Source organism: Mixophyes fleayi, chromosome 5 (genome assembly GCF_038048845.1).
Source record: "Mixophyes fleayi isolate aMixFle1 chromosome 5, aMixFle1.hap1, whole genome shotgun sequence".
In the NCBI taxonomy this organism is placed as follows: Eukaryota; Metazoa; Chordata; class Amphibia; order Anura; family Limnodynastidae; genus Mixophyes; species Mixophyes fleayi.
In genome coordinates, this window is record NC_134406.1 from 1,769,283 (window position 1) to 1,783,081 (window position 13,799).

The following is a 13,799-nucleotide window of genomic DNA, read 5'->3' on the forward strand; positions in this document are numbered from 1 at the left end:
ACCTGTCCTCTTCTATATACGTCATGTAACCTGTCCTCTTCTATATACGTCATGTAACCTGTCCTCTTCTATATACGTCATGTAACCTGTCCTCTTCTATATACGTCATGTAACCTGTCCTCTTCTATATACGTCATGTAACCTGTCCTCTTCTATATACATCATGTAACCTGTCCTCTTCTATATACATCATGTAACCTGTCCTCTTCTATATACATCATGTAACCTGTACTCTTCTCATAGCATCAGAGTTATTTTAGGAAAATTATATAAAGGCTTAGATGTGGTACTTATTAAACATTAAATACATGTAGCATTGTTTTGTATCAATGTACCACTATTAAGGGGTACTTGGTAAACATTTAAAGATCTTAAGAGGGAACTTGGTAAACTTTCACAGGAGACACGATTGTACGTAATCCCCATCACTGTGTGTACGTCTGGGTCTACTGAGCTTCATCGTCTCACTCCATCCTGCATACTCTGTGCTCGTCTGACAACCTTTCTCTACCTTCTCTAGCTGTTGAAGATGGAACGGCTGTGGATATTTTCTCCTTTGGCATGTGTGCCCTGGAGGTAAGCCATTGCTAAAATGCAAGTGATGTAGTGATCCAGTTCAGAGATCCGATCTTCAAGGTGGAGAGGGAGAAGATACCACTTCCTAAACTTCATCTACAGTAATCTGTCCGATTCTTTGGTCAGATCCACAGGCAAGAGAGTGGGGTAGAAACACATAGAGACCTCGCTTACAGTAATGTGCCCAAGTCTACGAGACGATATACTGGGAGCAGAGTGAGGTACAAACACCACTTCCTAGACTTCACCTAGCGTAGTGTGTCCAATTCTGAGATAAGATCTCCACCAAGGACAGTTTGGACCTCACAAAGAGTATTGTGTCCAGTTAATTCTTCGATCAGTTCTCCAGGGAGAAAAGCCTCAGCCATGCCTGGTTCTGAGATCAGGGAAGAGGGACAGATATTTCTTCCTAAACCTCAACTAGAGTAATGAGTTTCAAGATAATACCTCCAGCTATGAGATATCAAGACCTAGTAATGTGTTCTAGAAAGATAACAGTCTGCTGACCTCTTACATTGCTGAATATGGGAGGAACTGCAGAGTTCTACTTGTTTGTTTGAGATTACACATGTGATCTTCTGTTTTGGCCGCAGATGTTGGCATAGACAACACCCCTCCCATTCTTCCACGCAGTATCTCATGATCCGGCTGGAGGGAGTTGAGACTTGGCAATCGCTCACATCATTCATTTTGCTTAAGCTACATAACTTTTTCAATATGAAATAAGTCCCAGGTTCCTTCCAGTCACCACTTCAACGCAATATATACTTTTCTTGTTTTATTCCGAGATGTCACCTGCTACCGAAAGCCAGGTCCTGGGAGCCTTGTTCTGATCATGTCACATAAACTGGCAGGGTGGGTGCAAAAAGAGGATCAGATAGAAGAGCATTGTACATTAAATTCACAAGGGGAAATGTAATGGTGCTCATTGTACCCCTTCTTCTAACAGGTTACTGATTTTCCTTCGATATTCCTATATCCTGGAATGTTAGTAGTTCCAGCAGCCCGGGAATTTCCGGATTATGACGCCCCTGTGACTGGTCAAGTGAGATGACACCTCGGAGGGGCAGGTGGCACTAGCTACAGAACAGACTATTATAGATGGCATGGGGTCAGAGGGAGGGGCAGCAGCAGGACACTGTAGGGAGTATATAGAGGAATCGCCATCTCTGGTGATGTTCGTGATTTCCACAAACACAATGCTCCATAGATTACAACACTAGTGGTCATGGGAGCGGTCTGTGGTCAGAGTAAAAGCACTGAGGGGACGCAGGGTCTGAACAGAGCAGTCATTGAGGTTTAATCTCAAAGAGAGAAGCAGTATAACATGGACATGTAGCGGCAAGCCAGAGGAAGCGCCTCAGTGGGCAGGCGCAATAGGGCTCCGTGGGTAAGTAAATCCACAGAGCGATTAGAGCGTCCAGTGTACAATCCCAGGCCAGAATGTTCCATGTATGCAAAAAAAACAAAACTGCATTTGCACCCCTTGCATTTGCACCCTTTAGCTGGTTTTGCTGATAATTTAATATAAGTAACAAATACATCAGGATCTACAACAGGTAACACCAGATACCCTGAATGCCAAGCAATGTTCTGCAAGGTCAATGTGTTCAGTAACTGTAACCTAACCATAAACAGTCATTATGGATTCCTCATTATTATATAGAGTCTAAACATTGTGCAAGTAATTAAAGATAATATGAACTTGACAGGGGTCAAAGAGCGCCATCTACAGGCTGGACTAGTATTACATTTTATACTGTTCAGTTTCACAATCTTCTCTGCTGTATAACAGAAATGGTACAGATGTGTACACAATAATAAGAGCCCTATTTGTTAGAAAACATCCACTTAACACAGATACACATTATCTAAGTGTGAGGTGGGAAGTCTAAACTACAAAATCCATAATGCTTTGCGGTTTCGCTGCAGATGGCTGTGTTGGAGATTCAGTCCAACGGGGACAAAGTCACAACAGAAAATATTACCCGGTCCATAAGTTCCCTGGAGGACCCCAACATGAAGGTGAGAACTGGACCCATACAGGGCAGGGGGACATAGTCTGATTGGGGACATAAGATCCAAGAATCTGAGGATTTTCCTACAATTAAATACTCAATTTTCTTTTTCAGGAGTTTATCCTAAAATGCCTCTCGGCCTCCCCAGGACATCGTCCCTCCGCACACAACCTCCTGTTCCACAGAGTATTGTTCGAGGTGCATTCCTTAAAGCTGCTAGCTGCACATTGTTTCATCAATATACCCTGTAAGTATCACTCATTAGACATAAATCAGGATGTTCTTACTCCGCACTGTACAGACGATGCGTATTTATGGTCTCTTACTTGCACACACATGTTCGGTGGTAGCTAGTGGCACGCATACGTGTACATGCCCTATATTCATCTGTCCCTTCCCACCCCTGTGCCGCCATTCATCATAGGCGGTGAGAGGTGTCGTTTGGGCATGAATTGCGCTCCTTGGCGTAAGGTCTGTCTTCCAGCGAGATGCGGGCGTCCAAACATGACTCAGGCCTTCATCTCTTCATCGTGAGACAAGGAATTGTTCGCTCCTGTATTAGAGGTTTTTGGCGATTTATCGATGCCTTATAGTTAATACGTATTTTGCAAACAAAACAAATGGTTAGAAACTAGAGATTTTCACTGACCCCCGTGTTCTGGTTTTGGATCTGAATTAACTTTGTGTTTTTGATCCTGTTTTTTTTCCCTAAAATCACATATTTTTGCTTCCCCCCCCCCCCCCCCTACATAATTAGTAACCTCAATAACACTAATTTCAAGTCATTTGCAGTCAATTTTGATCACCTCACAGGTCACAATATTATTTTCATACCCTTTCAAACAAAGACTGCAGATTTAGAAGACCAAGCCTGCCAGCACTATTATTTGTATTTCAGCAATGACAATTAGCAATGGAGCTCTCCTAAATGTCACTGAAGACTTTGAAGAACACTGCTACCCTCCTCTTTCTGTTACCTATGATGCTGCCCAACTGCTTTACAAACTGTGTTACCCCTTCTGTGTTCTGTGAAATGGCACTGAATTGCCGTGGAGGGCGGTAGAATGCAAAACTCGCGAGATCCGACGGCGTAATGATGACGTTTTGCCTCATTTTCAATTCCGAGGGCGCGCGAAAGTAGCCGGCTTGGTACTCGGATCTGCTAAGTTCGGGTGTGTTAGGTTCTCTGGGAACCGAGCCTGAGCATCTCTATTAGAAACATAGGTGTAAATGTGTGTGATGTATGTCTGGTATATCCTAGTGGCGCTGACTGGTACGCATCGAGCAATTTGCATATTCCCGCAACTTCGGCTTTTTTAGTGAACGCAATTTGCATTTGCTATATAGAGTGCAGCCAGCTCCGACCTGTGATCCCTCCATGATAAAGCAGTGACAATAACATAGCAGATTTGCATAGGACACAATACCTTCAATTTTGGGACAATAAATATTCTGAATGATTCATTTCCAGTAACATAATAAAGACATAAAAGCCATGCTCACGTTAAATACACGTCTCGGCGGAGGATACCGCATACTAATTTGGGCTCTGCGAGTTTGTATATAATGAGCCGTATATAAGGCAGTGAGAGGCTGTGAATCTGACATCTCTTCCTCCTCCTCAGACATCATACACGACAGTCTCCTGGAGGAAAAGACCAAACTCATCGATCCTCAGGCTGTTATGTGTTCTATACCACGGAAAGGCCAGGCCATGGTACTGTGGAGGTGAGTGTGATCCATGGCACTGCCACATGTGGGCTGGGGAGGGGCAGATGGAGGCTGGGGTAGATAATAGGAGGCAGATACAAGGTGCAGGGCTGGGGAGGGGCAGATGGAGGCTGGGGTAGATAATAGGAGGCAGATACAAGGTGCAGGGCTGGGGAGACTGTGTATAATGAGAGACAGCTATAGGGCTGAGGAGGGGCAGATGGAGGCGGGGTAGATAATAGGAGGCAGATACAAGGTGCAGGGCTGAGGAAGGGCAGATAGAGGCTGGGGTAAATAACATGAAGCAGATACAAGGTGCAGGGCTGAGGCAGTCACAGCCTCCTGTCCGGATGAGATAGACGTATAGGTGTGAGGGCTCTGGGGCCGCACAAGGTGACTGAGGGACTAGTATATAACTTTGGTTTCAGAATCTCACCCTCCTTATGCCTCTAACAGGTATTGTCAGATCTCTTCTATGGAGCTGGACAAGTTTCTAGAAGATGTGAGGTGAGAATACGTTTCCTAGCTGCGAGTCTGCAGACAATATCAATGTATATTACCCCCCTCCTCCATTGTATTCATGCTGGCTGTGTCTCATACCGTTCCTCTCTCTCACTATCCTCTCACCCTGTTCCCCTCTCTGACTCTCACCCTGTCCCCCTCTCTGTCTGTCCCTATCTGACTCTCACCCTGTCCCCCTCTTTGTCTGTCCCTCTCTGACTCTCACCCTGTCCCCCTCTCTGTCTGTCCCTATCTGACTCTCACCCTGTCCCCCTCTTTGTCTGTCCCTCTCTGACTCTCACCCTGTCCCCCTCTCTGTCTGTCCCTCTCTGACTCTCACCCTGTCCCCCTCTCTGTCTGTCTCTCTCTGACTCTCACCCTGTCCCCCTCTTTGTTTGTCCCTCTCGCTGATTCTTACCCTCGCTCTCTCTCTGACTCTCACCCTGTCCCCCTCTCTGTAGGACACTATCTTGTTTCTTACCATTTTCTTCTGTCCATCTGCCACTGTCTCTCATGAGATCCTTCTTTCAACTCATCCATCTTGCGGTTTCCCTAGAAATGGAATTTACCCACTCATGAACTTTGCTGTCTCTCGTCCTCACGTCCTGCCACGCGCCCTCTCACAGTCCCAGGAAGACCTACAGACCACAAAAACTCCCACACCTGAGCCTCTGGAGGTGGAGACCCGAAAGGTGAGCGGATGTACATTACTCCTAATCTGCACACATCCACTACGTCATCCGTGACAACATCCGACAATTGGTCCTTAAACCAGCCTGATTATAATTTGATGGAAATAGATCAGATCATTATCGCGCAAGTTGATAAATTCGTCCGGAAGACGATCATGGTGATGTCATCTTCTAACCACATCACCGTGAGAAGAAATCCGGCTGCTCGGACCATGCACCAAGCAGACAGATCTGGTTCCTTCTGGCCAGCTATACATGTGGCCGCACCGGACACTGATCCAGGCAGGAGTGGTGCCCCCATTAGACTGTACAGTGTCTCTACGGCAGATGTTCTGTAATAATATAATGGTGCCGGTACCTCTTACTACTGCATTATGTCACCCGTGTCCTGCAGGTCATCCAGATGCACTGCAACCTGGAGCGCCGGGAAGACAAGGCACGCTTACACGTATGTAACATGTAAATCAAATTTCTAGGAAAAGGCTACAAGTTCATAAAACCCCTCCCATTATATATCACCTGTCCCTGTAACCCCTCCCATTATATATCACCTGTCCCTGTAACCCCTCCAATTATATATCCCTTGTCCCTGTAACCCCTCCCATTATATATCACCTGTCCCTGTAACCCCTCCCATTATATATCCCTTGTCCCTGTAACCCCTCCCATTATATATCCCCTGTTCCTGTAACCTATCCCATTATATATCACCTGTCCCTGTAACCCCTCCAATTATATATCCCTTGTCCCTGTAACCCCTCCCATTATATATCACCTGTCCCTGTAACCCCTCCCATTATATATCCCTTGTCCCTGTAACCCCTCCCATTATATATCCCCTGTTCCTGTAACCCCTCCAATTATATATCCCTTGTTCCTGTAACCCCTCCAACTATATATCCCCTGTTCCTGTAACCCCTCCAATTATATATCCCCTGTTTCTGTAACCCCTCCAATTATATATCCCCTGTTCCTGTAACCCCTCCAATTATATATCCCCTGTCCCTGTAACCCCTCCCATTATATATCCCTTGTTCCTGTAACCCCTCCTATTATATATCCCCTGTTCCTGTAACCCCTCCCATTATATATCCCCTGTCCCTGTAACCCCTCCCATTATATATCCCTTGTTCCTGTAACCCCTCCAACTATATATCCCCTGTTCCTGTAACCCCTCCAATTATATATCCCCTGTTCCTGTAACCCCTCCCATTATATATCCCCTGTTCCTGTAACCCCTCCCATTATATATCCCCTGTTCCTGTAACCCCTCCCATTATATATCCCCTGTCCCTGTAACCCCTCCCATTATATATCCCCTGTCCCTGTAACCCCTCCCATTATATATCCCCTGTTCCTGTAACCCCTCCCATTATATATCCCCTGTTCCTGTAACCCCTCCCATTATATATCCCCTGTCCCTGTAACCCCTCCAATTATATACCCCTTGTTCCTGTAACCCCTCCCATTATATATCCCCTGTCCCTGTAACCCCTCCAATTATATATCCCTTGTTCCTGTAACCCCTCCTATTGTATATCCCCTGTTCCTGTAACCCCTCCCATTCTATACCCCCTGTCCCTGTAACCCCTCCCATTCTATACCCCCTGTCCCTGTAACCCCTCCCATTACATACCCCCTGTCCCTGTAACCCCTCCCATTGTATATCCTCTGTTCCTGTAACCCCTCCCATTCTATACCCCCTGTCCCTATAACCCCTCCCATTACATACCCCCTGTCCCTGTAACCCCTCCCATTACATATCACCTGTCCCTGTAACCCCTCCCATTACATAGCACTTGTCCCTGTAACCCCTCCCATTATATATCCCCTGTTCCTGTAACCCCTCCCATTATATATCCCGTCCCCGTAACCCCTCCCATTACATATCCCCTGTCCCTGTAACCCCTCCCATTATATATCACCTGTTCCTGTAACCCCTCCCAATATATATCCCCTGTCCCTGTAACCCCTCCCATTACATATCACCTGTCCCTATAACTCCGCCCCCTATAACCCCACCTCTCCTATGCAGTGATGGTTGCTCTCTCCTCAGCTCACTCTGTACCTGAAGATGGAGGACAAGCTACACAGACACCTGAGCTGCGACCTGCTGCCCAGTAAGTACTAGAGTAATACCGGCCCCTGCGGACAGCCTGTCCTCACAGACATTTCTTCATTGGGTTAAATCTGGTTCTTGTTTTTATAAAATGAGGGTACTCCCATTATATAGTACTAATATAATATTGCACATAGTACAGACCATTATAGCATAGTAATAATATAATATTGCACATAGTACAGACCATTATAGCATAGTAATAACAAGTTGTGCAGGAATCAATATTTTCTATTTCATTTAATAGTAAGCAAATTTCTTTTCTCCTACCCTGACTAGCAGAGCAGTGGGGGCCGAGCCAGAGTCCTTCCCGTGTCCCCCATACAGCCCAAATTCTCAGGGGGAACTTATACTCTATTGGCCATAGCAGCAGGTACCTACAGGTACCACCTGTCATATAGTATAGACACCAGTGTATGTAGGTACCCATTTATTAAACATTAGCGACTGCCAAAATATTCATCCACATCATTCCCATGTTCTCCACCCTCCCAGATACAAGACGTACCATCCACATTCTACCTCCGCCCTACACACTAGACATAAAGCCGACATTCCTCCCGCTCAACAATATTATTTACTGCTCCACATAGTGACAGCTCACCCCACTGGTTGGTGCTCTTCTGTGATGTTCCAGGATTACCCAGGTTAGTTATATGGAGAGGCCAGGACTTGAACCTTTGTATAGCAAGAGGCCTCCACATTACTGGGTCCAACACAACATGATTAACCTGAGAATAAATACAGCTACTACAGGGGGTAAATGTATCAAGATGAGAGTTTTCTGGCGGCTTTGAAAAACCAATCAGATTCTAGCTATCATTTATTTAGTACACTCTACAAAATGACAGCTAGAATCTGATTGGTTGCTATAGGCAACATCTCCACTTTTCAAACCCGCCAGAAAACTCTCAGCTTGATACATTTACCCCCAGATCTAAAACTTTATCTAGCAGGCAGATGTCCAGTATCTGTAGGGTCCTGGCCAGTTGTTCCTTCAGCATCTTCTTCTCATGGATCTATACAAGGTGGACACCAGGCTTCCTCTAAAGCACAAGAGTCGGCAGCACAGTAATAACATCATTGCAATCATCACCACATTTATAATCTCTGTCCCCACACAAAGCCGAGATCATACACTGAGCACTTGTTGCACCTTCAAATCCTCAGTGGGGGATTTTATCGATAAGACCTGAAGTCGGGGAAAAGAGTGAAGTGGGGGGATCCTTAAAACTGTTGTAGGGTCTGTATCCAACCTCATGGAGCAACTGGTATAGATGGAGGAAGGTTCATCTCACAGGAGAGGCCTTTCTTATATATTTAAAACACATGGAAGGGGCTTATATATGAAGGTGGATAAAAGCCCATCGCACGCAGGCCAAAATACAACATTGATGATCGCAGCAAGATGGAATTGAATCATGATGGAGTATTATGGTGGAACCTGGGCGGATCAAGGAGCTCCGTATGTAGAGGTGCTGAAAAGATTTTATTTTGGAAGGGGATATGATAATGACCTGAAAGAGTAGGGGCCTCCTATTTATATACATACCTGATTTTTCATTTGGATGCCTGTAGCCTACACAATAAGTCCCAAAAAAATCACCACCCACCAGTCCTTTGGACGTCAGCCAATGTCACCGACAAATGGAGATACAGAATTGTGATAAAACAGAGACCTCTCCATTTCCCGTGGATGTCATAAGTTATCTGATACAGAATGAAGGTCAAGCGTCAGTGGTTCGGTTTAATGAATTAAGGGGGCTGCTGTAATGTGATAACAGGTCATTTATAAGGATACTTGTCGCCTCGGTGCATACATCAGCACAATACATATGTAAGACGTCTGCTTACATGGACCCGGAAAACTGGGGCTCACTCAAATGTATGTGAACATTGGAAACATAGAAACAAGACCCCCTGCACTCAGCTGCCAGCCAGCATCAAGGACCACCCATGGGTGACTCTCTAGTGCACCAATATCACCTGATAAACTGATTTACTTTTTAAGCAGTGGACAGATTGTTGCATTTAGGCTGCACTCTGCTGTTCTCCCGCTTCCTCTGTGTCCTTCAGACTGTTCAGCACCATCCAGCTCTGAAACTACAAAGTGAGATCCTATCCTCAGAGCAATTATCCGCTTTACATGAACTGATTAGAATGAATAGAAAGCATCATCCTTTCAGGCCAACATATCGGGTTACAGCCAACTTTTGTTTTCCAAAGGGAAAATATTTATTGAAGTGAGTGGGTGAGTCCTGCTGTGGGTCCCTCTCACTGCTGAATTTACTGGTTCTAATATCGCTGTTACAATGTATAATGACCACTGCACCCACTGGTAAATCCACTGAAATAAGAGGCACCTATCAAGCCGGGAACAAACGTCCGCTGCCCTCGTCTGGGATACCGTGGCCCAGTCCTATTTTTACAGGAACTTCTTGGCTTATAGTGACTGTGAGGTGCAGGATGATATTTACATTAAGAGGTGAAGACACATTCAGGGATCAGTTTGTCAGGTGGCAGCAGAGCCTCTGTCAATAGAAGCCCCCTCCATCATCCAGACACATTGTCAGCTGGGCTTGATGTTTTTACATTTTTGAACATTCACAGAAAGCGTCTGCATTGAGGTATTCACTGTGTGTAATGTAGATAGGCACGTTTGTAACAAGTTAGTTGTATGAACATGGTTTCATAGAGGTACATTTGACACACAATCTTCCTGCAGCAAACTCACATCATTAATCTGTGCTGCTGAGGACCCTGCTCCTTCCACTATATAACTCTCAGTCTGTGACTTCCTGCTGCCTCCATTCCCCTCCTCACATCATGTCACTGCCCCTGTCACATACAGGCCTGTCCTCACTAACACATCACTCATCTCCTGATATATTCTGTGCTGCTGGGGGACCCTGCTCCTTCCACTATATAACTTTCAGTCCATGATTTATTTTTCTCCTATATTCAGCTTTCTAAATAACTTGTAATAACCTTTGAATGAAGGGACTTTCAGACATTTGGAGATGCTGTGTTGTTAGCGGCACCAATTGACTGTTGATGTTTTATAATAATTCTCTTGTAGACTATGTCAGGTAACTGAATGATCCTTTTATTTTTTTTTGCAGATGAGAGTTCTCAGACGCTCGCCTCTGAGCTGGTGCATTATGGCTTCATCAGTGAGGTGAGTTTCACCCAAATTCCCCTACTGAGACCTTCTGTCCTTACAATGAATATTTCTATGTAATTCCCCATCACCCCCTTTCAGATTCCATCATTTCAATTAAAAAATATCTTGGTAACAGATCCACAGAATTCTCATGGACTAAACAAAGTTCCAGCCCTCTAAGACGATGAAAACAATGTCACACAGCCCAGCTAACATGTCCCTATGACTGAATATAGCCGGCAGCTGTGACACTCTGTGCTGCTGAATGGTTACCATGGGTTACTGCACAACCATACTGCTACATAGAATTATGGTGGCTGTATGTGAGTTATATGACTGATTTTAATGTTACCTTGTTCCATCTTTGATTCTACTAGGAAGACTGCCAAAAGATGACCAATTTCCTGGAAGACGCCCTACAACCACAGCGCCACCCTCTCAACTGACATCAACGGCGGTCTCGGTGATACTTCCAAATATGGCAGCAGGGACAGCTTGTGAGTGGGACAGACCCGGAAGTCACAGGGTCAAAGTTGTCGTTGGCCAGGGGTGCGGTCCGAGTGGAGGAACCCGGCTCTGAGGAGCTTCCACTCTGCCACAAACTGGGCTGTGACAAGCCACACGTCTCAAACAGCAGCCGGACTCGGCAAAGAGGAAAAGGACGGCACGGAGGGATGAACTGCACAATAATTTGCTTCTTAACCATATTGCGTCATAGACCCTTCACAATCCAAGGGACTAACTGTGCTACTTGCATGAATAGCTGTATGTGAGCAATCCACACTTACCGCTCCTAAAAACAAATGTTCTTCTGTTTCATTATATACTCAACTGATTATCCATAACTTATTGAAGTGGAGTAATATTTGTTTTTCTAATAATAAAGATTGAGATATGGTATATTGTGAGCTGATTAAGATGAAGAGAGATGGTTGAGTTGTTAATTATGATGTTAATGCAAAGTTGGACAAGTCCTGCAGTGTAAGATGGATGATGATCATAAGTTGTTATAATAACTGCTGGAAAGTTTATGATAATGGACGATCGGACACTGCCCTAAGCTGAGGGGCTTTGAGAAAGCAATGAAAATAAAGTGGATGAGGTGTAAGGATGTCAGTGGAACACTGAGCAGGAGGGGTGGAAATAAGGAAGTCGGTGAAACATGGAACAGGTAGGAGGTAGAGTAAGGTTTGTGGTGGAACAGTGAGCAGTAGGAGTATTGAATAAGGATGTAGGTGGAACACTGAACAGGAAGGGTGGAAATAAGGGTGTTGGTGGAACACTGAACAGGAAGGGTGGAAATAAGGATGTTGGTGGAACACTGAACAGGAGGGGTGGAAATAAGGGTGTTGGTGGAACACTGAGCAGGAGGGGTGTGAAATAAGGAAGTCGGTGAAACATGGAACAGGTGGGTGGTAGTAAGGTGGAGTAGGGTTTGTGATAGAACACTGAGCTGTAGGAGTGTTGAATAAGGATTTCGGAACACTGAGCAGGAGGGGTGTGAAGTGAGGGTTTTACTGCAACCTTGAGCAGGATGGATGGCTTTTGAGCACTAAACAGTGGTGGGTATTCGTAAGGATGAAGATGGAACACGGAGCATGATGGATATGAATTAATGATGGCATTGAAACACTGAGCCAAAGGGATGTGGTATATGGTGGAGGTGGACCACTGAGCAGGATTATTATTATTAATTTTTATTTATAGGGCGCCACTAGGTGTCCGTAGCGCCGTACAGGAACAAACAAAATTACAATACGAAGAGAGACAGCACAGTACAGTAAACAATAAGCACAGTAACTCAGTGAGCTCAAGGTACAGCATAAGGGGCGGTGGAGGGAAGAGGGGAAGGTCCGCCAACGACGGAGTCCATGAGGGAGGGCAGGGATGACAGGGAGACCCCCAGAGGGGAGAGGAGCGAGAGGGGACAAGGGGAAGAGGGTCCTCGAGGAGGAGGGCTAGGTAGCTGGAGAGTTAAAAGTGGTGAAGACAGGAGGAGAGATGGTCTTGCTTAAAGGAGCGTACAATCTAAGGGGTGGGGTAGACAGACAGAGAGACACGAGGGAGAGAAGGGGAGAAGGAGGAACGGAGGATAAGGATAAGGGAAGGGGAAAGAGGGGAAGAGGCAGAAGAAAAGGTAGAAAGTTAAGTGGGAGACTGGAAGGCTTTAAGAAAAAGGTGGGTTTTTAAAGCCCGTTTGAAACTGGACAGATTAGGGGAAGTTCTGATGGAGGGAGGGAGCTTGTTCCAGTGGAGAGGGGCAGTGCGGGCGTAGTCTTGGATACACACGTGGGAGGAGGTGATCAGGGGGGAAGAGATGCGACGGTCATTGGCAGATTGGAGCATGAATAGAGAGGAGGGTGGAGATGTAGGGAGCAGTGGAGTTGGCGAGGGCCTTGTATGTAAAAGTGAGGAGCTTGAACAGAATTCTGTAGGGGAAGGGAAGCCAGTGAAGGGATTGGTAGAGGGGGGAGACAGAAGAGGAGCGGCGAGAAAAGTAGATGAGCCTAGCGGCTGCCTTAAGTACAGATCGAAGGGGAGCGAGGTGAGAGTTAGGGAGGACAGTGAGGAGGAGGTTACAGTAGTCCAGGCGGGAGATGATCAGAGAGTCAATAAGGCATTTAATGGCATCTTGGGAGAGGAAGGGCTGGATGCAAGCGATGTTACGCAGCTGGAAGCAGCAGGATTTAGCAAGAGAGAGGATGTGGGGGCCAAAGGAGAGAGAGGAGTCGAGGATGACACCGAGGCAGCGAAGTTAGGGGACAGGGGAGATAGAAGTGATGTCGACAGTGATGGAGAGGTCAGAAAGGGGCGAGGTGTGAGGGGGAGGAAAGACTATGAGTTCAGGTTTAGCGAGGTTAAGGATGAATGTGGGGAAAGGATGGATTTTGAGGACTGAGCAGGAGGGGTATTAGTAAGGATGTCGTTGGACCACTGACCAGAAGGGATGTAGTGCAAGCATGGTGGTGGAACACGGAGCAGAAGGGTTGTTAGGTAAAGGTCATGATGGAAGATTGAGC

At 45.9% G+C, this 13,799-nt stretch overlaps 1 protein-coding gene across 3 annotated transcripts in view; it reads left to right on the plus strand.

Annotated features, from left to right (window-relative positions):
• The window catches only part of NRBP2 (nuclear receptor binding protein 2), a 55,000-nt gene extending 43,298 nt beyond the window's left edge, over nt 1–11,702 (plus strand). For 2 of the 3 annotated variants that reach the window (XM_075211570.1, XM_075211569.1), the window contains 10 exons: nt 521–576; nt 2,509–2,601; nt 2,709–2,841; nt 4,220–4,322; nt 4,761–4,811; nt 5,362–5,497; nt 5,892–5,945; nt 7,554–7,617; nt 10,739–10,794; nt 11,157–11,702. In XM_075211570.1, coding sequence (XP_075067671.1) covers nt 521–576; nt 2,509–2,601; nt 2,709–2,841; nt 4,220–4,322; nt 4,761–4,811; nt 5,362–5,497; nt 5,892–5,945; nt 7,554–7,617; nt 10,739–10,794; nt 11,157–11,225 — 815 coding nt within the window. In that variant the 3' untranslated portion in view covers nt 11,226–11,702. Of the gene's footprint in view, nt 1–520; nt 577–2,508; nt 2,602–2,708; nt 2,842–4,219; nt 4,323–4,760; nt 4,812–5,361; nt 5,498–5,891; nt 5,946–7,532; nt 7,623–10,738; nt 10,795–11,156 lie in introns of those variants that run through there. The other variant, XM_075211571.1, reaches the window with a different exon arrangement.
• Nucleotides 11,703–13,799: the final 2,097 nt, after the last annotated feature.